At 46.9% G+C, this 23,910-nt stretch overlaps 2 protein-coding genes across 14 annotated transcripts in view; one reads left to right on the top strand and one right to left on the bottom strand.

Moving 5' to 3' along the window:
* Positions 1-6,570, top strand: part of KATNAL2 (katanin catalytic subunit A1 like 2) — a 37,656-nt gene extending 31,086 nt beyond the window's left edge. For both annotated transcript variants that reach the window (XM_074571133.1, XM_074571132.1), the window contains 3 exons: positions 4,554-4,716; positions 5,682-5,784; positions 6,116-6,570. In XM_074571133.1, coding sequence (XP_074427234.1) covers positions 4,554-4,716; positions 5,682-5,784; positions 6,116-6,255 — 406 coding nt within the window. In that variant the 3' untranslated portion in view covers positions 6,256-6,570. The remainder of the gene's footprint in view (positions 1-4,553; positions 4,717-5,681; positions 5,785-6,115) is intronic.
* Positions 6,571-7,682: 1,112 nt separating this feature from the next.
* HDHD2 (haloacid dehalogenase like hydrolase domain containing 2) lies at positions 7,683-23,842 on the bottom strand. 12 transcript variants are annotated; one of them, XR_012585020.1, is made up of 9 exons: positions 23,706-23,760; positions 22,956-23,037; positions 21,076-21,177; positions 18,595-18,803; positions 15,609-15,693; positions 10,707-10,923; positions 10,251-10,314; positions 8,579-8,875; positions 7,683-8,496 (listed from the first exon to the last, which is right to left on the bottom strand). XR_012585020.1 is itself a non-coding variant. In XM_074571136.1 (8 exons), the coding sequence occupies exons 3-8, from the start codon at positions 21,174-21,176 to the stop codon at positions 8,772-8,774; spliced, it is 780 nt and encodes a 259-aa protein (XP_074427237.1). In that variant the 5' UTR covers positions 21,177-21,181; positions 22,956-23,018; positions 23,706-23,766; the 3' UTR covers positions 7,683-8,771. The 12 variants fall into 12 exon arrangements, 6 of the variants coding, with proteins under 6 accessions (XP_074427237.1, XP_074427238.1, XP_074427240.1 ...); XR_012585021.1 differs by having other exon boundaries at positions 21,076-21,181; positions 23,706-23,755; XR_012585024.1 differs by having other exon boundaries at positions 22,956-23,018; positions 23,706-23,755.
* Between the last annotated feature and the right edge of the window lie 68 nt (positions 23,843-23,910).

Genomic DNA, 23,910 nt, shown 5'->3' with positions numbered 1-23,910 from the left:
AATGCTGCAGCATGGCAGTATTAAAAAGGCTCGGATGTCTTTAGAGGATCCGTGTCTTTCTACTCTCGCGCAGGGGTTTGAAAGGAAAAATCGGGTATTTGAAGCCCACTGAGGAAGAGGGCAGAGATGACAACCGCTCTGAAGGTCACTGTGTGGCTGGTGCTGGATCTAGGCATCGTGGAAGGGTGTTAAGCATGAAGCTGACCTCTCTCCGTACGCTTCACTCTCTACATCTACCTGAAAGGAGGGTGTAGCGGCGGGGGTCGGTCTCTTCTCCCAAGGAACAGGCGATAGGACAAGAGGAAAGGGCCTCAAGTTGCACCAGGGGAGGTTTAGCTTGGATATTAGGAAAAATTCCTTTACCAAAAGGGTTGTCAAGCATTGGAACAGGCTGCCCAGGGCAGTGGTGGAGTCACCATCCCTGGAGGTATTTAAAAGCCAGGTAGACGCGGTGCTGAGGGACATGGTTTAGTGGTGACTTTGTCAGTGTCAGGTTGATGGTTGGACTCAATGATCTGAAAGGTCCCTTCCAACTCAGACAATTCTGTGGTTCTGTGATAAGAGATTCCTGCGTGCGTCTTGTTGCTGCGCATCTGCCTTATGCAACCGATAAACTCTTTCCGGAAAGTCAGGCAAAAATGACAGAGTACAGTTTTGAGTGTTCTGCGCAGTCGGTTTTGGATCATTTTGCAATTCTGACGTGCTAACTTCTGCAAAATTTCGTTCTTTGAAACACCAAAAATGTTTGTTTAAGTTTTTAAAATGACAGGATTTGTATTTTGGGGGAACTGCTCCCACACGAAGCTGGCAACCTCTGTTGGGACGAGGGTGGCAGCTGAGCCACTGGGAGCAGCCAGCTCCCACTTCCGTTAAGTTTTATCCCAGTTTCCTTTTGGACTTCCTCAACGTCGCTCACAGGCAGGTTGGATTTTGCCCTCTCTTAAGCAAATCCAACCTATGGATGATGGTTGTCTGGCAGAAATGTGGCCGACGCAGAGAGTATGCTTTAAGGGGTGGCCGAGCGTATGCTCAGAAAGGTGTTTTAGGGGGATGGAAGGTCATGAACATTTTTGTTGAGGCTCACAGCCTTGAGGAATTTGGGATTGTCTGCTTTCAGAGAGGTCGGCAGGGTTTGAACCCCTTTTAAGATCTCAACGATATTTTTACAGTTAATTTTTATGTGTATTAGGCGACGTTCAGCCCTCCTGTAAGACCCCAGACTTCAGCTGCACAGGGATATTTCGTAACAAAAGTCGAGAGCCGAGGTTGTGGCTTCAGAGCGCAGCCCTGTGTTCTCGCAAACATTTGGTATTAAGCTGGATTTCAAGAGATTTGTTTAACTTGGATCTTTATTGATCATGGGGGAAACAAACAAACAAAAAAAAATTAGTACCAAGCTGCTTTTAGATGAATGAAAAGAAGCCTAAACAAAGCTCTTCACGCCGTCCTAAGCTGCACTGCAGCCATTGATCTTCCTCGGCAGCCAGCGCTTGCTGCCCAGCCTCGCTTCCCACGACTCATCAGCGAGGTGCTTCCTATTGACAAATCACTCGTTGAAATGATTCAACGTAATTAAATACAATACAGGCCTAATTAGGGAAGAAATAAAGCGATCCTTAACCATGTAGTGAATGTTTCCTAATGTATTAGCGTATTTAATTCGACTTCCATTGCGGTGCTGCTTTCTTCTCCCTCTCCACCCTCAGGGTGGGTCAATCATAGAATGGTTTGGGTTGGAAGGGACCTTTGAAGGCCATCTAGTCCAATCTCCTTGCCATGGGCAGGGACATCTTCAACTAGATCAGGTTGCTCGGAGCCCCGTCCAACCTGGCCTGGAATGTTTTGCGTGGCCAAGATGGGTTCAAGGAGATACGAGCTGCAAAATCCAAATCAGATCTGGGATTGCCCCGTAGCGAGCCTTTGCCATCACTCTCAGCAGGAGAAGAGCACAGGAGGACGGTGTGGGGAAGCCCTCAGAGGAGCAGGAGAAGACGTGGAGTGAGAACAAGCCCTCAGCTTGGGGGGGCTCTGCCCAGGCCATCTGCACGGGAGGACGGGAGGTGGGAAGGGTGAGAAGCTCATTCCTTCTTGGTGCCTTTTCCTCCAGAGCGCTGCGGTGATGATGGCGCTAGGCAGGGGTCAATTCTGCAACCGTCAGCCCTTGTTGCTGTTTCTGGGTTCCCCTCTGGCGTTGCTGAGGTCTCTTAATTTCTACATTAAATGCATTCGTTACCCTTCTCCCTTCTGGAAATGAAAATAGGTGTCTGTCTTGTTTATCGTCATGATATTTGTGATGGCACGATGCTTCCTGATGCTCCCAAAAGTCACCCACTTTTATAGGCCCTGTACAGCTCTCTGTATGGTTTCATGAGCGTTTCTTAATACTTTTATTGGTTATCGTTTCAGACAATATTTTGGTTGGCTCAGTGCTTATTATTCTATTCTGGTTAATGTCACTTAACCTTGCATTTGATCGCTAACAAAACAATTTAGCAAACAACCTAAACACTTAAGATAACAAAAATATTATGGCTTTATTTTCCTCTTTAGCCAACCAGTGAGGTCACTGTAACCTTGCTGGATAAATAGAGCAAGTTCTGTGTATGAGGGGACTTACTTCCAGAACGTGGCTAGGGAGCTCATGAAATTGTGATCTCGGGGGGGACACCCCAGGAGTGCTCTGAAGCAGGAGAAGTGACGGGAAATGTCATCGTTTAGAGGATTTGTAGGGTATTTGCAGAGACTCTGGCAGTGGTTGTCCTTTGCCTGCAAGGACGGGTTGGAGTACCTGCGCGGGCACCTCTAAAACCCTGAGAACTTTCGCCCTGCTCCCGCAGAGGATGGTAATACGGGTAAATAACAGCCAAGGGGTTGGTCAGCCAGGGAGTGATTATTTCCAGCCAAGCAAAGCAATTTTGAGAAGAAGTCGAGCTGAAAAATACATTTGGAAGGAGAGCGGGGGACTCACGTGGTATTTTGTCCTTTCGGGGTGCGACCCTGTGCGAGAGGCATTGCCCTGAATGTTGGACGGCATCTTAAACAGCCTAAAAGCATCACTGCTAATATCAATGTACCAACAGCCATTGATAGCAAACTCTGGTATTTACTTCTGGGATGGATCTGAGTGAATTCCTGTTGTCCTCCAAGTTCCTATGGATCTGGTTTTCTAATCTTCGCTTCCGTTGCCCTTGGCTCGCTGCGTGCGGAACAGCTCTTCCAAACCAAGAGGTCCTTTCCAGGGAAAAAGGTGCTTCTGCTCCTGCTGGCCAGGCGTGCCGAGGTCTGTGGAAATATGGAGATTTGGGAGCCCGTTTTTTGGTTTTCTTTATCATGTGCTATGCCAGGAGAAAACGTTTGCTGTTAAAAAATAAGGACAAGTCACCAAAGGTGACAGAAATGAGCTTTGCTGGCGCGCTACAGATCTATCTTGAATGGGGCCAGCAGAGAAAGATTGGTTCGGCCCTTGGAAGGATCACAGCTCAGCGCAGCTCCTGGAAGGCACTGGAGACTTCCAGAGTGAGTGATTATTTTGTAGCAGCTATTTCTTCTTGAAAATTGTACGGATGACTGGAATACTTGTAGACCGTTCCCATTACACAAGTGCCGAGGGACGGACTGGAGCAGGAATTTGTATTCAGTTGTTGGGTTGTGTTACCCTTAGATTCGAACACTTGGGGGAAAAAACTAGATTAAACTGAACTGTTTGGATGCGCGTCCGAGAGGAGCTGGCGGGCCGGGTGTCCTGACACTCGGTAGACTCTTTGGCACCGGCAAGAAGGACTGTTTCTAGATGGTGATGAAATGCATTGAGAAAACAGAAAGAAACATTCATTTTTTTCTTTCAAGCTTCTTTTGTGCATCACAAGCAAGTAAAAATTGAAGAGTAGCCTTAATCTTTTCTATTTTACCTTTTTCTTTTCCCTTTTTTTTTTTTTTTTTTTTTTTAAGTAAACCACCTTTATCAGTGTTGATGTTGACAGAGTCATGGTTTTTTGGCTCCAGCCTGTCCGTCCTTCACATGATCCTTTTCATACGGGTATTTTCCTTTGTGGCTGTATTATTTTATAATTTGTATTGCAGGAGCAGTCTCAGCTCGACGGCTTGTTCTGCCATGAACACGGCCCTCGCATCCAAGACCTTCCGTCTGTATTTTCTACCTACTAAGCATCCCTTACAAAGTAGCAATTAATTAGTCCTGACGGTGCCCCAGACAGACAATTTGTAGTGTCTCCTTACTAGCAAGGGGAGAAAGGGAGAGGTTGTTACTGATGAGACACGCTGCGGGTGAATACCAGAGCCAGAGACGACAACTACAACTTCTGAGTGTTAGTGTTAGGCCTCATTGTCATGTACTGCTAACATACCAAACAGGAATACACCGGATAATTAATCCTTTTTTTCTTTTTTTCTTTTTTTTTTTTTTAATTAATTAGGTTGACACAGTTACAAGTGGGATTGAAAAATGTCAGTCCCTGCAGCAAGGCACTTGCTGTCAGCGCCACGTCTCCGCAACGAGACATGCTGAGATGATTCCTCTCCTCCTTTGCTTGCAGGGAGTTAGATTCCGCCATGCTGCGGCGGTTGGAGAAGAGGATTTTGGTTGACCTCCCCAGTAAAGAGGCACGGCGGGTGATGATCCAGCACTGGCTGCCCCCTCTGAGCAACAGTGGAGGAGTGGAGCTGAGGACGGAGCTGGACTACAGCTTGCTGGGGCAGGTGAGGCAGCAGTGCGGCGGGAACAATGCCCACCTCCGTGCTTAAGGTCTTCCTGGGTGGGAACGGTACACAAGAGTGACATACATCACCCACAGCGGTGGCATTATGTCGCGGCAGACAAAGTCCGGAGGGTTGGGACAGCACCTCCCTGTCCCTCAGCTCGGTTTGAGCCTCCGGCCAAAGGCAGACCAGCGAGACACGGGGCTGAGCGTTTCACCCGGCCGTGGAAACCACTGGTTTCGCACAGCTCTGCTTGCAAACCGGCGTGCGCTCATCCTCTCTGTTGGGCCAACTTTGCAGCCTTAAATACAGGGAGACTTCCAGCAACAGTATATTTTATCACTCTTCTCACCAAGCTGGGAGCACTTCCAATTCATTGGGGTAATGAACAGTTAATTGTGTGGGGAAGGTTTGTCACAGCTCCACTGCTGCAGGAGAAAAAAGCATTTAGACAGTGAAGGGAGTCACTGGAAGCCCAGGCTTTCTTCATTTAGCCCTTTGTCCCGTCCTAAAGTCTTTGAAAGGAGCTTATAAATAATTATTTATAAACGTCTTATATTTATAAAGGGCCCAGCTGGCCCTTTTTATTACATCTGTTCACAAAGCCAGTACTGCTCAGGTTTTGTTTCATAAATGCTAATACGGAAATATAGTTGTTATTATTAACAGGAAAACTGGGAAGGGACACAGAAAGGTGGGTTTTGTTCGACCTACGGAAAATCGCCCTTTAGGAAGAAAATGCCCAGTCTTTTCCTTGCTCCTACAAGGTACCGCGGCCATTCGAAACAAGAATCATACTGTTGAGGGGAGGGTACACATAAATGTGTGTGTGTATATACACACACACACACACTTCAGACAAGAACAGACTTTACACGTTTTATATAAAGCTATATAAAATATATATGCTTGTAAATGCCATTCCTGTGCAAGCTGTAAGCTGTAACGTATCGTTCTGATCCCAGGAAACCGAGGGATACTCCGGCTCAGACATAAAACTCGTCTGCAAGGAAGCAGCCATGAGACCAGTGAGGAAAATTTTCGATGCTCTTGAAAATCACCCGCCAGGTACGGCAGCTCCGAGTAGAGAATCCCAGCTGGGAGATGCTGCTCTCCTGCTCTGACTCTGGGAATTATAATTTTAGGCCCAGCAGGTGGAGCTCTGTTATCTGTTTAGAAAAGTTTTAAACTGTGTATTTCTAAAACATCCACCTAAGCGAACATTTCGGAAAATTAGGCCTTTTTAAAAAGCTGTAGCTGCGCTCTGTGCACAAATACAAATTTTCCTTTATCTCACTAAGCTTATTGTTTTTGTATATTAAGTGTTGCATTAGGCAAGGGACATAAAAGAATGCCTTTTGGTAATAATAACAGTATTTAATAATTTTTTTCTTTTTAGGTAACAGTAACTTCCCCGTGATCCGATTAGACACGATCACAACAGCAGATTTCCTGGATGTGATCGCCCACACCAAGCCATCAGCGAAGAACCTAAGCCAGAAGTACACAGCTTGGCAGAGAGAATTTGAGTCAGTTTAAAAAGAAAAAAAAAAAACCCTAGAAGACTGAAAAACTTCCAACTTTTACTATCCGAAATGGCATCGCCTTGCCTCCAAATGAGCGAATGGTGAAGGGGAAGGAAGTGCTCTTGTTTCCAGGGAAGAGAAGCAGTGACAAACACCAGGGGGAAATCTTCGCTTTCAAAATTTAATTGGAGGGGTGTTTGGTTATTTTTGATTAGCCATTTTCAACGGCCATCCAAAAAAAACCATTCTTCGTGGAAATAACGTAATGGCAGTTGCTGTGTAATGAAGACTCCGGCCTTAATTTTATGGATAAAGACTTAAAAGAGTGCTTGCTTCTCGGTCTTTATTCACGCCAGTTCTTTATGGGTTTGGGGTAGAAGAACCGGAGCAGAAAGCTCGTTAAGAACAGTCAGATGATTAGTGTAATTCTCCCTTTCTGATTCACAGCAGAGACCTGCACCCTTTTTAATGACATGTGACCTCTTTCGGTGACATTCAGGACCTTAGCAGTGCCTTGTAAGGTTGTTTAGTTTGGCGTCGTTTTCAGTCGAGATCCAAGCCTTGATGCGCCAAACGTCTTACTTTCCAGTTGGTCTGGGATACTTCCAGGACCAAGAACGAGAGGAACGCGGAGACGTAGCAGAAAATCAGCAGATTTAGGCCAGTCTAACCAGAAAGTGGATTGGTTGTTACCCACTGCTTCGCAGCTGGCCATAAAATGCAAACAGCGAGTATTTGCAGCGCGGCGGTAAATACTGGCCAAGTTAGAGACTTTTCTGCTTATAAACATGGCGGGTGAGCAGTCGGGACTGCCTGCAAGTCCTTTAATCTTTGAATTAGAAATTCTAATGAGTCGTTTTTTTCAGGCTCTCAGGTCTCATTGCTGCCCCTCTCTTGCTTGGCTTTGCAGTTCTCCCAGTGCTCTCCTTGCCTGGGCTTGTGCGCAGCTGGTTTTCTAAGCACCACGGTGTTTCGTGCTTTCCAGCGCGCTCCAGCACCTCTGAAGCACTGACAGTCTCTATTTTTCGTTCTAGCAGCGCTCGCGTTGTCACAAGTCTTTATGGGAAATGTCCCCATAGGATTTCGCATGTAGATTTCTCTCCTCCCGAACCTGACTCCGTCTACGGGCCAAAGACCTCCCAGACACGCTCCAAACAGAAACCAACGCAGGTTAAGAACTGTTGGCATCAACATCGGATGCGTGAATTTATTCAGAAGTGTAGGTTACACTTTATGAGGGCACAAAAGCCGGTATTTAAAGACGTTTTTTTGTTCCTGGGGGGGGGTTATTGTTTCTTGTATTTCTACTGCAAAGTCTACTCCGTCCACACGTTCTGTCTCGGACAGAGATTAAATCTGAGACTGCAGCCAACCTTTCACGGAAGGAGAGCTTCCCGTTCACTCATCACCATGATTTTTCTTAACAAGAACGAGCATGGCTCATTAACACAAAAAACTATATTTTCAATAAGGTTAATACTCCAGCAATGTATAATTACAATCTAATAATTTAACACTCAGGAGCACTGTAAAACAAACTGTAGAGGACTTTGATTATTACAGTTCGCAAATGGACCAGAAAAGCGATTTACCATCATTACAAAGTTGGTCCGTATTGGGGGATTTAGCGCATAGGAAAAGCACTGCCTACTACGGGATTAAATTTCATTTTACAGCTCTACTAACCAACCGTGTAAAAACTGGAATCTGTCCCCATGGCTCGTGAAGGATTTTCTCCCGTAACATTAAAAAGAAACAAAAAAAACCCCCCAACAACAGTGACATTTTGCAACTGTAGCATTAATAGGACCCTCCTGAAGCCTAATTTCAAAAATTCACAGTCTCTAAGGCATTTAATACCAGATTTTTTGTTTCTGTACCATTCTTTTTAATAACAGCATCTAATTAAAACATCTGTAAAATGCTGACAGTTTTAATTTTATGTAAAATCTGAAAAACAAAAACACCGGGATCTGTTCTAATGAGAGGAAAGATATCACCAGTAGTTATTATTAAACAATGGTGATAACTTTAATTTAAAAGTCACCTAAACGTGCACCATCTCTACCTTTAAATTAGGGCTGAGCAGAGGCAGAATCAGTGAAATCACTTTGGGCTGACTAAGGCTCCGTTAGTCCTTGAGGTTTATTTACTCGAGTGTTTCCAGTGTTGGGTTTTTTTTCAGTTTAGCTTATTCAGCAGAAGAACGTGACACTTTCCAGACGCGGGCTCTTCATCAGGTATTTCTTGAAAACTGAAAATAAAGAGAAAACTCTACCAGGCTCCCTCTGGGATACAGGAAAGCGGCTGTGTTGGTTGTAGCCCGTCTGTCTCACCTGCTGAGCATCCACGGTCCCTCATCGCATCCTCGTGAAACTACTACAGGAAGGGGCTTCTTCCCAACTTGAGTGGAAGGAGCTCGCGGTTAGGTTTCTGATGCATGCATTGATCCTGCGACCTTAATTTTTGAAGCAAGAGTAAAGGAAATTACGCGACACAGATATTTCTTCAAACTAACTATTCCCTTTCTCACAGCAGATGCTCTAGGATATGTTCCACTGCCGCTGGGAAATTCTCACAGGTTAAGTAAGGAGCCGGATTGATTTTGCCTTCATCTGCCGGTCGATATTTACCTGTAACAGATTAACAAAAAGACACATTTACCAAGCTCCTTTGGGTATCTTTTTCCGCCCCCCCTGAAATTACAGCCTCCATGGATCAGTAACAACCAGACGCGGCAGGAGGAATGCCCATCTGAGGTTCTCCTGCAACAAACATCTCACAATCTTCCCTAAATAAAAACTGAGCCTGACTGAATCCCAGACTGGCAGGGGTTGGAAGGGACCTTCGGAGATCATCTCGTCCATCCCCCTGCCAAAGCAGGGTCACCCAGAGTTGTGGTGGCTGGACAAGAACGTGTCCAGGCTGGACAAGAACACGTCCAGGCAGGTTTTGAGTATCTCCAGAGAAGGAGACTCCACAGCCTCTCTGGGCAGCCTCTTTCAGGGCTCTGGCAGCCTCAAAGGAAAGAAGCTGTTCCTCATGTTCAGATGGAATTTCCCGTGTTCCAGTTTGTGCCCGTTGCCCCTTGTCCTGTCGCCAGGCACCACTGAGAAGAGTCTGGCCCCATCCTCTTGACACCCACCCTTTAGATACTGATCAGCATTGATGAGATCCCCTCTCAGGCTTCTCTTCTCCAGGCTGACCAGCCCCAGGGCTCTCAGCCTTTCCTCACCAGAGAGATGCTCCAGTCCCCTGATCATCTTGGTAGGCTCCACTGGACTCTCTCCAGCAGTTCCCTGTCTTTCTTGAACCGGGGAGCCCAGAACCGGACCCAGTGCTCCAGCTGTGGCCTCCCCAGGGCAGAGCAGAGGGGGAGGATGACCTCCCTCCACCTGCTGGCCACGCTCTTCTTAATGCCCCCCAGGAGACCACTGGCCTTCTTGGCCACAAGGGCACATTGCTGCCTCATGGGCGACTTGTTGTCCACGACCGAAGATGCCTCCAGGGGCAGCTCTGGTTCAAAGTTAGTGTTACTTATGCACTGGTTTCACAGGCATTATTCCCTCGCTGCCTATTCAGATATTCGCGTCGTAAGTTCTTGAAATAACAATGTTATCACCTTCCCTTCTGGGTTTTACGAGGAAGAGTAGGATTACTTGCTTTCATTTTCAACGCAACAGATTGTATGGCACGAGCAGCTGCCACCTCAGAAAGACCTTACCCAGCCCACGGTACCATCCGTAACGCTGATAATACGTGTCAGTCCCTTCAGGTTCCACTTTTGTCTGAAGGAAAATGACTTTTATAATTATCAGTGTAATTACTACGGAATGTCACCAGAGCTCCTGAATGATCAGCGGTTACATTGCTATGACTGATTTTGCCGATCTAATGGTTCTCTCTGGTTTTTTGACCAGTGCTCGGGGTTTTAGAGTCATTAGAGCAAAAAATTCACACCTACAAGATCAGCTGTCTCCCGAAATGACTGCTCCACCGACTACTTACCGGTCCTTACCAAAATCCCACGCATGCCCGCCTTCTGGGCGCCACCAACATCGTCCCTGCAGTCCTGGGACACAAGAGGAGATCAGCTGGTTAGTGGTCACAGGCGCTATTTCTGAACAAGTTTTTCATGTCATTCTCTGCTTTGCACATCACTGACCAGCCACTTAAAAGCAGCTGCATGGAATCAAATCTTTTAGCTACCTTGTAGCTAGACAAACTGTCACAGGACTGATTAACTACGGGCTTTTTACCCGATGAAATGGCGACTGAATTAAAAGAACTAGCCCCACAGACTACACGTTAAATCCTGCAAGTTTTGACGGTTCCGTTTTGACCCTTCGTTTAATCCCAGCGCTTTGAGAAAGACCGGTTCGTGGCATTTGGGAGACAACGACACACAGGGGAGACGAGCATCATGTGAAAAGGCAGGTGACAAGGTATTTGGTCCCCACGTACATCACCAATCATGACGGCCTCCTCCGGGGCACAGTCAATCCCCCGCAGAGCTTCGAGGAAGAAGGTTTGCTCTGGCTTCCCCACCACTGTCGCTTTGGTGTCTGTGGCGTATTCCAGCCCAGTTACAAAAGGTCCAGGTCCCAGAGCCAAGCCATCTTTTTTCTTGAAATATCTGGCTTTATGTATAGCTATGAGAGGAGCACCATCCAAAATCAACCTGAAGAATGCATGAAGAAGAAAGTACAAAAATTAGATTAAAGAAATTATATTTACAGGTGAAGGCCTGAGCTGGCTTTCGTTTAAGTTGATGACACTGACTTTCACAAAGCCCCAAATTATAATTCAAGCTGTCATTTGTTTGGAGAGTTAAACAAAGTTCCTTCCTTCCTTTTCCCCAGAAACAGCTAATAAAACAAATCCCCCAAATAAAGAGGTTATTGAGGAGTTTATTTCAAGAGAAATCTTGAGGATTTTAACAGGTAACTATTTTTAAATCCTGACTATATCTCCCATGCACTAAGGCCCATTACTCTAAGCAGCCTCACTTTGCACCAAGGCAAACATCCCAACATCAGAAGCCAGCTCATTTCCCCAAACAAATATTTTAAAATACATGAATCCCAGGTAGCGGTTTTAGGTAGCGGTTTGATGGCCAGAGCCTTAATCTCCTCGCCTGGATTGAGAACCCAGCAGCGCCTTCAGGATGCTGCTGCCAGGAAATCCACAGCCCGGCAGCTCCTGGGGCTGTTGGTATTGCCTCTAACAGCCCAACAGCTCTGTGTTTCCAGCAGAGATGGGTGTTCAGGTGAGTCCCAGGTACAGGATAAATCATTTTACCTTAGCTTTACGTTTTAACGTTGGAGGAATTACAATAACAAGTTACGTGAAAAGGCACAAAGATATTAAGGCGCGTTCACATCCCACCAAATTCCCCAGGTAACGGCGCCATTACTGAGCCTTTCAGAAACAAAGCTGGATTTAGACTCATAGAATGGTTTAAGTTTGAAGGGACCTTAAAGCCCATCTAGTCCAAACCCCCTGCCCCGGGCAGGGACACCTCCCACCAGCCCAGGTTGCTCCAAGCCCCGGCCAACCTGGCCTTGAACCCCTCCAGGGATGGGGCAGCCACAGCTGCTCTGGGCAACCTGGGCCAGGGGCTCACCACCCTCACAGCAAAGAATTTCTTCCTGTTTCAGTGCAACAAAAGCCCTCCAGACAGTATCTCTAAAAATTCCATTTTACAGCACCTTCTTCAGGTACCGCAGGCAGCTCCACTCTTCATCACAACAGGTAGGAATGCAACTAGCAGAGCTGGGGGATAGAGGGGAAACGCTGGCCGTTATCTTCAGGGTAGGAAGAAGGATTTATTTTCCCCTTAGCCCTGCCTGATTTGCAAAAAATTAAAAAAAAAACGTTAAGAAAACGCACAAAATCTTGCTTTGCCCCTTCACTGCCTTTCTGGAGCTCTGCTGTGGCTCTGCTCAAAGAGGCTGGCTTAGGTGAGTTGTGTGCTCCATGGAGGACGTCTGCTCCTTCCCACGTGCTTATAGAGCAGCCTGGGTACTCTGAGCAGTACATAAATGATAATATTTCATTTCACTTAATTATCGCAAATCAATGCCTTCCAAAGCAAGCTCAACAAGAAGAGGGCTGGCATGTGCATCTGCGAGCAGCCAGACATGTTCGCGATGGGAGGATGCCTCTAGGACACAGAAAAATCTAATTTGACAGTCACAACCACTGACATTCAGCAGTTCGCAGAAGAGATCTCACCTGAGAGAATTCTTTTAAATGCGGCATCAAAATCCCACGTATACAAAAAGAGAAATTTAGTCTCAGTCATTTCAAAGGTGCCTGGAGAACGGCCTCGCTCTGTGGATCTCGTTTTGGGACTCGTATCGGGTTAGATTTACCTAACCTGATGTTGGATACCAACCGGGTAGTTGCCTACCAGGTAATTAGTCAGCCTGGGCTCTTCACAGTCAGCGGAGAGGAAAAAGCACTTCTAGGGCACAGTTCAACTGTCCTATTTTAAGCACTACTAGGGGAAAAATGAACGATGCCTTGCAAGCGCCTCCTCTCTCCCTCAGGAGCTCAGGTCACCAGCTCAGATGCAGGCATCGGCACTGTAGATATCTGCATTTAATCAGATTCACCTTAAAAGTTTTGCTACGAGCAATGCAAATCCTAAGTGACTTAATTATCTGAGCAATAAAGGCCAAGGAATAAAGTAAAGGACGCGGCATAAGGCCGAAGAAAAAGAGAACGCGGGCAGTAGTTAATATTTCCATTAGACCAAACAAAACTGACACCAGTAAAACAGTTTACCCTCAACAGAGGACTGGGGGAAAAACCCTGAATGAGTCAATGAGATGTTAAACATCAGACAGAGCCCGTTCTAGGGCCTCTGCCCAGCCTGACGCACAGGACCAGGAAAACCCCCGGCAAACCCGGGACAGATTCACAGAGGATGAAATCTCCTTCCAGGCAGCCAAGCGGCTGGGAATGCGTCTGCGCGAGCCAAGGTGAACCGAAGGACTCAGCTTTGCTCCACACTCAGCTGCACCACCCAGCCAGCCCCGGCTATAGGATGCTCAGGCAGCACGCACTCCATACTATCCTTTAAATACGTCTCTCTCGGGCAGCAAGGCCACACTGCACCCACTGCAGGGGGCTGGATTTGGCCTCCAGCACCTTCCTTCCATCGCCAGAGCAAGTCTTCAATTCTGTCTGTAATGCAAAAAGCCCAAATCCAGCCTGAGACAAACTCCCCCACTTCCATTGGGCCAGTTCTGCAGGCTTTCCTGTGCGTGCTGGCCTGGGGAATGACAGAATGGTTTGGGTTGGAAGGGACCTTAAAGACCACCCAGTCCCACCCCCTGCCCTGGGCAGGGACACCTCCCACCAGCCCAGGTTGCTCCAAGCCCCGGCCAACCTGGCCTTGAACCCCTCCAGGGATGGGGCAGCCACAGCTTCTCTGGGCAACCTGGGCCAGCGGCTCACCACCCTCACGGCAAAGAATTTCTTCCTCAGATCTCATCTAAATCCACCCTTTTTCAGTTTAAAGCCATTATCCCTCATGCTATCGCTACATGTCCTTGTAAAAAGTCCCTCCCCAGCTGTCCTGGAGCCCCTTGAGGGACTGGAAGGGGCTGGAAGGTCTCCGTGGAGCCTTCTCTTCTCCAGGCTGAACCCCCCCAGCTCTCTCAGCCTGTCCTCCCAGCAGAGGGGATCCAGCCCTCCCAGCATCTCCGGGGCCTCCTCTGGCCCCGCTCCAACAGGTCCATGTCCCTCCTATGCTGAAGACTCCAGAGCTGGACGCAGTACTCCAGGTGGGGTCTCACGACAGTGGAGTAGAGGAGTAGAATCACCTCCCCGACCTGCTGGCCACCAGCCTGCGATGACTTTTGTTTTGAGAGTCACAGTCTCCAGCCCCAAGCAGCTAATGACTATTACTCGACAGTTAATATATTCATGACAGAAATATCAATAAATAAAATGATGTAAGCACTGGAATACATGATTGTGAAATTAGAGACCACTCATGAGTGCGCTGTAAAACTCTAAAATCAATGCCATTGGCAACATGCACTAACGAGGCAGACGGAGAGTCAGTTTGGGTCAATACACGTTCTTATGACATAGAACTGGCATGTGGATAAGGACAGCATTGGCTTCCTACTCCAAGGAGCCTCCTGGTGAGCAGTAATTGACACTCCCTCTTCGAATTTAGTGGTTATAAAGACAGATTAAGGTGCTTGAGATCAAGTTGTTTTTTTAAATTCCGAGGTGAAAAATTCTGTGGTAGCCATCATCCCGTGAGCAAAGAGTGGAAAGGACTCATCGCGTGTATCGTTAACAGGGCATGGAGTTAAGCAGGGTGTTACCAGACGTCCTCTTTAGCTCTGAGACAGCACTGAAAGTCGGTCCTCCCACAGCCAGGATGAGCTGTGCACGTGGCTGCTCCTCCTCCGTTACAAGGCCAAGGCTGGTCAGCTCGGCCTAAACTGCTGCTGAAGGACAGTGGGCTCCCAGAGCTCCCAGCAAAATGCAACGGAGGCACAGCAGGCTCCGCTGGGTGCAGGCTGAGGGGAACGCTCAGCCGACCCTTCTCCGCACATTTCACAGCGAACAAAATGCAAATCATCAGGGCTAAACTCAGCAACAGGCTCACGTTCCCGTCTTTGAAGCTAAAGGCTTGTTTCAAGTTAAAATCAAAGAGTGCTGTGCTGAGCTAGAACTAGGGAGGACGCACAGCTGTGCACTTCTGCACACGCTATTCCATCCTTGCTCGTGCACAGTCACAGATAAATTTGATCTGATTTACCCCTTAATCAACACACAACCCAAAAAGCTTTAGAAACAAGACAGGCCAAATCTGGTCCATAGTTCATTTAGCCCAGCATATTGTGCTGGCCACTCCTGAACGCAAGATGCTTCACAAGGTATCGCTAGATATCCTGCACTAGGTAGATAAGGAATAATCTGCCCTAAATACTGCATTTCCTTACCCGTAACACTTCCGCTCTGAAGGCCAAGGTTTGAAACATTGACACCGTCTCCCAAATACTTCCCAATATCCTTGGTTTTGTGTATTTCCTCTTGAAGCGTTGCTAACTTTTTCACCTCAGCGACAACCATGACTGTACTTCTACAGTTTATTTACAGACCGAAAGCTAGGAAAACCAGGGCTGGACTGCCTGAAGTTCACGGTTAAGGCCCCAAATACACCAAGGTTGGTGTCTCTCTCTCGGACACAGAAGACGACATGCTACATAACGGTGACATTGCTGCCACCTTCTTTTCCACATATGAGAAGGACTTCCTTGTCTATGTAGAGGTACGGAGCCCAGCACAGGACAACCACAACTCAGAAAGCCCCAAGGAGAGGGGGTGACTTACCGAAACGCTCTGTTCATCATCTCATAGTGAAAGTGCTCAGGAGCCAGTCCTACCACCACTGCGTTGGGGTCATCGGTGGCTATCCCTGGAGAATCAAAACATGCCTCTGAGCAAACAGAACTTTATTCATACTTTGGAGTACACAGTCAACGAGTGCAATTAACGGCAGCAAAAAATGAGCATTTTCTGACACAGACACATCGCATAGACTAGGCTCATGTCTTTTAGAAATGAGGAAAGCATCTGTGGAAAAGGTGTTGATCTACGACGAACACAACTCTGCAGATGGATAGTCTTAACAGCGACTGTTGAACAGCAATTCTCTCACCGAAACACGGCAGACTGCACAAATCCCTTTTTTAACTGAATGACTTCTTGTTCTCTGAGAATCTCTTTCTACATATATTCATCTCCTTTGTAAGTCAGTAAACCAGGAAGATTAGTGAATTCCATCCAGTTTTTCTACTCCCTCTAGTCACAGAAACGGCAGTAACAGTTTAAAGCCTGTTATTCCATGTATCAGTCTAGTTATGATGGCAAAGATGGTATTGCACCATGACCTAGAAGCCGTTACACTAGATTAGTTTGGGCTCTTCTGGAAAGTCTTTTTTTTTAATGTGGATTAGTTCCCCCAAGAACAGTTTGGGCCTCCTTTGTCCTGCACTGCTCTGGAGGAGGGGCACAAAGATGCTGCAAGAGCTGGAGCCGCTCTCCTATGAAGACAGGCTGAAAGAGTTGGGGGGGTTCAGCCTGGAGAAGAGAAGGCTCCGGGGAGACCTTCCAGCCCCTTTCAGTCCCTAAAGGGGCTCCAGGAAAGATGGGGAGGGACTCTGGATCAGGGAGGGGAGCCATAGGACGAGGGGAATGGGTTTAACCTGAAAGAGGGGAGATTTAGATGAGATCTCAGGAAGAAATTCTTTGGTGTGAGGGTGGTGAGCCCCTGGCCCAGGCTGCCCAGAGAAGCTGTGGCTGCCCCATCCCTGGAGGGGTTCAAGGCCAGGTTGGCCGGGGCTTGGAGCAACCTGGTGTGGTGGGAGGTGTCCCTGCCCAGGGCAGGGGATTGGAACTAGACGATCTTTAAGGTCCCTTCCAACCTGAATCATTCTATGATTCTATGATGACTGTTTTTACATGGCAGTGCCTCCTCCGAACAGAACCAGCAATGGAAGCAGAGCAGCATCTACAGGAGAAACGGGAGTACCAGAGTTTTATATAAGACAGGTTTAAGTTACCAGCTGCATCCTGGACTTGATGAGGTTTTCGTTCTGCCTTCACACAGCATTTCCTCTACACCTTTACTAGGACTACTAGAGCTCCCAGGTATCCAGAGAGTATCATCGCAGCCTGCTGGCTGATGTCTCCTGCCGTACGTCCTTCAGTTAGCTCAGAGAGCAAAACGTGCACTGAGAGATGCCATGTGGACTAGTAACACCACCCAAAAGCATCTGGGACCTTTAACCAAGAATGGACTACATTCATCCATCTGTGACCAACTTTATAGAGAGATTAGCCAAGAATAGTTCAACAGCAGCCATTAACAAGAATTTAAAGCATTCTCCGTTGTACTTAAATGTTTCAAGAGCAGCATCGAGAGAATACGAGCCAAACTGCTTGTAGCAAAAACAAACTAAACAACCCTTTCCAGACCCAAGCAATACAGATAATGCCACCAATGTACTCCACTGGTACCTCTATTTTTGCCATGTTTTACAAAATTAGCATCAGCTACCGTAAAACTGATGGAAAGATCCCAAACACATGGAGATTAAGCTGATGTAAATACCTTCAGTGAAATAGCTGCTGTCTCTGCTGTTTCTGACCCAAGAAAGGCTCCCCGAGAACACTAATACAGAATATTGCTCGGGGCGTATTTCTCTGGATACGACGTTAGGTAGAACAGATTATCAGGTTTCATCGCTCTCAGAGCCCACAGAGGCTTTTCTCCTGAACACTTATCTTTCAGAAGATTACTGACTAGACTATGGCACTAAAATTTAAGAGGAAATATCTAGCTCCTAGCAAGATCAGAACCTACTTAAATTACACGGCCATAAGGATTTCAGTTCATAAGGCAAGGGGCAGGGGGCAGCGGGAAGCCGTCCGCATTTCTTGCCGCCTTGACTTTAAAACGAAAGACTGAATATACAAGACACAGTTTTCAACTCTGAGTATTTTAAAAACGTGGGTATCTTCACTTCTCTTGAAACAGCAACATGGTTAAGTCACGGACTAACTGTCCCAGCTTCAGGCACCTGCCAGACATGTCCAAGTTAGAATATATCATCGCCTACTCCCCTTACTGTTGAGGGAAGGAAATGGGAACATCTGAAAGTAAAGCGAGTTTTAACCAGGTCTTTAGAGATGTCAATCCAGAGAAGTCAGGGCAACGAACCTTCTGTGACCAATTAAGGTATCAAAGCACATGGAATGACACCTATATGTTCAATACCAAATAAGTAACAATAATTACCCAGAGATTTTACATTTAATAATAATCTATTAAGAGAGAAATAGTCTCCTGTGTGTGCCTACACGCTGGCTTTTAGACTCTTTACGAGTGAAACCTCTGTGCAATACCTGAGGGAAACCTGATTTCCAACCAATGGACATATCCTTGCTATAAAATAATTCAGCACTGGTAAGCGCAATAAATGTCCAATGATCTAGTGGTAAGTATTACTTTTTTGTGTTTTTTTTTTTTTTTTTTTTTACACTGGAAATTAATAAAAAATACTGAGTTTTACCCAAATTCATGACCATTTGAAGGCTTTGGCTGCCATTTCCATTACTCCTCAAGAAGCCATGACTTCAGACCGCTTAATGTTAATTTAAAAAGAAGAAGGGACCTTTATGACTCTGGGGAGTTCCACATTTCAGGCTCCACCATAGCTAGTGATACCTATGACTGTCATTCTACAAAACGGAGAGCACGACATTTCCTTAGTTGTTCAGTAACTTCCCCCGTGCCGTTTTCTGACCACCTCACCTGTGAAATCAGGCAGGGCCTTATCGTCCACCAGGAGGAGTGGCCGCACCTGCTTTTGCTCCAGAAGATTTCTGGCTGCTGTCAGCGACGTGAAGATCTCGTTTTCTGCAATGTCAAATCCCAGTTTCGTTAGCCTCTCCAGCAGGTCTCTCTTGCACTCCTTCGTTGTGTTCGTCACAAATCGAATGGTAACCGGAGCACGGCGCAGCCTGATGGATAAAGAGCAAAGGCAAATCAGCCACAGCATCCCTCCACTTACACCCTCATACATCTCTTTGGGACTGAAAAAGAACCGTTTGTCTAAAGCATCCTGAACCAACATAAATAAACAAAAGAACCTTGTTGCTAAATTAATCCATTGAACTCCACATGCCGAGTGATTTTCACAGCAGCTGTGGCTCATTCAGAGATGCAGGATGCTCGAGGAGCCTGTGTCACCTGCGTGGCGATTTTATGTCAGCTTTCGCAGCCATTTCTCCCTCTACAGAGGAACAGCAATATCACATAAAACCGCATTATTGCCCTACACTTGACAGTACATGCTACCAAACAATCAAATAATTTTAAGTGACAATTTCTAAGGCATTCCCTTTAATTATTCCCCCGCCATCACTTTCTCTCTTTGTTGCTATAGAAACAAACACTGGCATCACGACTGCGTGGAGAACATCAGAATAAAGTTGGTCAACTCTGGAGACTTGCTTCCACCTGCCACTTCTTTCTCTTATTTTTCAGATATACTGACCCTTCACAAGTATGAGCTGGTAAAAAAGTCCCCTGGTTGCTAATAAAATAAATTAATATTTCTTTTCCCCTATAGACCTCAACGCTGAGAAGTAACACTAAAGATGGAACCTATCCATTTGCTCCCTAAGCAAGCTGCATGCCAATCATTTCAGCTTCTCGTTAGGAAGGACAATGACAAGGATTAGCAAGAAAGAGCATGAGAAAATAATTTTTTCAAACCTCTAAAATCTGGTTGTCCTTTGCAGTGAAATGACACCTCCCCTCCGTACCTGTGACAGCAGGCTGAAGCTGACAAACAGCACCAGGCTCTCTCTGCACCTTTTCCCTTCTCTAACCTTGCGAAGGCCAACACAGGACCTGCAAGTGCACGGCTCAGGAGGAATCAAGCAGAAGACAAAGGCGAATGAGCGGCTTTAGAAAACAGTTTGTCTGCTGATTGTACAGAAGCCCTTTCTTCTGTCCAGTCTACCCCCTGGAGGTTTGGAGGTAAGCAGCAGACGGGACAGGTACCGAGCTCTTCTCAACAGTATCACCACTTTTTTTATATATATGGATTTTCAAGAATGCTGACTCTCACCTGGCACAAATTCTCCCTGCAGCATCAAATACCATGCAGGCAAGGTCCAGTGAATAAAAGGGTAACGAACAAGTACCCATCACTTCAGCAGTTTTTACTTCCCAGCAATTATGCATCTTTAGGAGATAGTTATTTCCACAGAATTGTGAAAAGAAATGCAGAGTTTCCTAATCCCTTTGGGAACTTTTCCTCTGAGCAACAGCCTAGCTTTATAAAAGTCTAAGCAGCCAATACAACTTCAGTAAAAACTTCTCACCCTTAATTCAACCCTATTCCTCTCCCCTGATTGATTCTTACTGTCCCAGCAACTTAAGGTGTCCTCCTTCACTCACTATGACAGTATATATCATTTTGTGGTTTTCTTCAGCCATTGCAAGATGTCTTCTCCAGGAAAACAGTGTCAAAACACAGCACAAAGATCCCTGGGGTTGCGTATCCTATTTTGCCACTGACTCAGCCGGATTAAGTCATTTTACTGTGCCTCGGTTTCTTTAAGCACTCTTTCATCAGAAGGGAAAGAGGTACTTAACTGTCCTGTGTTGAAATTCCTACAAAAGATGGGTTGTATTACCAAGTGTTTCTCAAACTAAAAAATGACTGAGGTCATTTACCTAGCAGAAATAAACTTTAAAAATAATAATAAAGCAAAGCCTTGGCTGAAAGACTAAATGAAACGAGAACCCCGCAAAGGCTGCCTTGCTCACTAGGCCAAGTTATTCTCTCTGTTACTCCACTTCAGCTCACCTAAGGGCTCAGACGAACAACCAGGTTCTTGTAGTTAAACAAAGCACAGAGGCACAGCTCAGCTGAAGTGACTTTGGTGTAGATGGGGTAATATCAGGTTAATTTAACTACTTTCCACTTTGGCTAAGGCTGTAGTCCCATATAAATTAACGGAAACACTCTGAATATTGTCTTCTTCTACCTAGAAAAGACCTAGAGGGCAACTTAGGAAAACTATGGGGGCTCAGGTGATACGTGGCAACTTTTCTCTTGGTATTAATATGGCCATAAATAAATGCAGAATTTGGCCACATATTTGGTTATCCACAACAGCGTAAAAAGGCAGAAGCTTCAGGCCTGTTTACTTAAAGATGAGTCTTTGTGCAAACAGCACTGACACAACCTATCAGAGGAAATCAAAAAAGGTAGCTTGCCTTTTAAGAGCTTCCTGCGCGCCTGGCACAGCTGAGTCTTCAATGTGAAGTGTGCCGCTGAGATCCACCAAGACAGCTTTCAGCGCACGCCGAGCTGCCATCCTTCCTTCCCCAGGGAAAAGGCAAATAAATGAAACAACAAAAAACTGGTTAGCAGACAATGGATAATAAAAATAAGGAACTCAGTTAAGCGCCTCATTTGTGCCAAGCCCGGTATTACTCAGAACATTACTCGCAGTATTAAATGGGCCCCTTTAGACGGAGAAATAAAAGGCAGTGTTTAAAAAAAAATACATAATTGATGGGGTGGTATTTTCCCAAAGACTCTATATATGGAAATCAGGTGCTATTTGTTTTTTAAGTGCCTTTATTTGTGCGCGTCAAAAAATTCTCTGAACAACTAAGACTGTTGGGAAGAGGATCATTAGGTCTGGTATTGCTGGTTCAAGGCCTCAGCAAGCACATTTCCACAAGTCCCATCGACACCAATGGCGCTGTTCAAGTAAAAAATAAATACAATACTACTAAGCGATGATACAGTTCTCCGACTATAAAGCTGAAAATGCTCTGCAAAAGTGGATATTGTTAATTTTATTTTTGTAAGCGAGATCGACGGTGATACAGCCTACAATTCAGGGGCCCTAACTCTCAGGCTATTCAGTGGTCGACCACCTGTGTACCAGCGTGGATTTAACCTGGAAGGATGTTCAGCACCCCAAAGGGTTACTCCCTCCTCTTGCAAAGGGGACAGTCAAGCAGTTTTTCTACCGCAAGCTTCTGTATCACACAAGCAGGTACAGGAAACTCAGCCCAAAACAGAAGCCAGCATTCAAAGGTTAAAGGCACTGGGGAAGAAAACAGTGAGGTTACATGCAAGTCATCTGGCTAAAAAGCTGTCTTCAGAAACTACTTCTCCTTATGAGTGCTGCAAGTGCTGTATTTTGCTCCACAAGCAAGTTTGCTGAGATATTTCTTAGTAAATGTCGAACACTGCAGCTTCTCTCCTGTTTGTCAGACAATAACTACTATCTGATCTGTCATCACTAGCAAGTCATGACGATTTTATGTTGAGCCCTTTCAGTTACAGACAGAACACGTAACAAGTATGTACTTTTAAAAAACACGCAGAGTAGTCAACACCATGATTGGAACCTGCCTCAGTAAATTTAATTTTCTATCAGGACAGTTTTATCTTTGCTGACAGTTTTATCAATGATCAAGATCATGTGAACTTGATGTCTCAGGTACAAGACACACGCGCAGAAAACTTTTGAGATTCCACTTTTGTTATTCCTGCTGGTTCCCTGCAATAAGGAAAAATGAATAAAAATGGTTATTTTAAAGTATGTCTGTTGCTACACAGGCCAAAGTCAAATGTCTACGATGAAAAGCTGGTAACAGGACTCCTAAGGGAGCTTCATCAATTGCATGGGAAAAGAGGGCAATAGGTTTCTAGGCACCTTCTCTGAGTAAAATACTTCGTGCAGACAAAGTGCCTAAACAGAATGGAATTTGCATGACTCCATGACAAAAAAAAAAAAAAACTCTCTTCCCTCAGGCACTTCAGCTGCGGGCACAAGGAATTTTGAGTGCTGAAAGAGATTAAAAAGAAGACTGAAGACACATGACTGCAGAGCAACTGCACCATGCCTGCATGGACAGCACAGCTAAGGGCAGGGATAGTATATCCTAGGTGAGCAGAAATGGGATTTTTTTGGTTTATTATTCCTCTTTTACCCTAGATCTCCATTGGTTCTCTTATTCACAATGTACTTATGCAGACAGTGTGGTAGTTATTAGCGGAGCCAGCTTTCAGCATAGCTTAATTTTAAGTCTAAAGCTCATGGCCCAGCAAGAAAGTCCTAAAAAAACTTCTGTACCTTGGTTTTTATAATGGCAGCCCAACGCATCAGGGGAACTTCACCTTCGCGCTGGCATTACACCTACAGCAATGGGAGGAAGCTATACATGATAATTTGGGCAGGTCAGGACAAGAGGGACCATCTGGTTCAACCCCTACCTGGCCCTTGGTGATCTGAGAGGCCGACATGCGATACAGGGCCACAAAAAGGGACGCCTGGTCCCCTTGCAGGGCTTTACCCTCAGGCAACGGTACAAGCCGAGCAGCAAAGCCGGAGCCCCTGGAGCCACCGGCAAGGCCCAGGACATGGCAGCAGAGCAGCCCCGGCCTGTGCTGAGGGGCGCGGGGCTCCAGGGCTGCCCAGAGAGCCTGCACGGCCTCCCCCGTGAGGCTGCCATTGCCCCCTGAGGAGCCAGGAGCAGCGAACGCCTCCCTGCTCGCCAGCGAGCCCCCGGAACGGTCCCCTGCCCCACAAGCAGGGCCGCCATCCCCTGCCTTCGCCATCATGGGAAGGGCATGAAGAGACACCCAGCACGCACACCCCCGGCCAGGGAGATGGTACCGCCTGTTTCCGACAGTTTACAACGGGCAGGAGGGCCGGTCCATTCCCTAGCGGGGGGGCCCCCGAGCTCGCCGAGCCTCCCCTTTTTCCGTGAAGAGGATGGTTCCGCCCGCCGGTTCGCGCCCACAGGCGGCGGGCGGGCCCACTCGGGCGAGAGGGGAGCGCAGCACGGCGGCCACCCTCCCCCAACTCTTCCCCGAGACTAACCTGCCTCCAGCCGCCCCGCCGCTGCAGCCTGCCCGCCGCCGCTCCGCCCCGCCGGGCCCTCACGGAGCCGGGGCTGCCCGGCCGAGCGCCGGGGCCCGCCCGCCTGCCGGCGAGGCAGCTACAGCGGCGGGGGGGCGGCGACGCTCGGCGCTGACGGGCCGGTGAGGCCGGCTGGGCTGCGGCGGCGGGCGACAGGCAGCGCGGC

This window comes from Larus michahellis, chromosome Z (genome assembly GCF_964199755.1).
Source record: "Larus michahellis chromosome Z, bLarMic1.1, whole genome shotgun sequence".
Taxonomy (NCBI): Eukaryota; Metazoa; Chordata; class Aves; order Charadriiformes; family Laridae; genus Larus; species Larus michahellis.
Note: the sequence above shows the minus strand (reverse complement) of the source record. Positions and strands in the feature narration are given on the sequence as shown.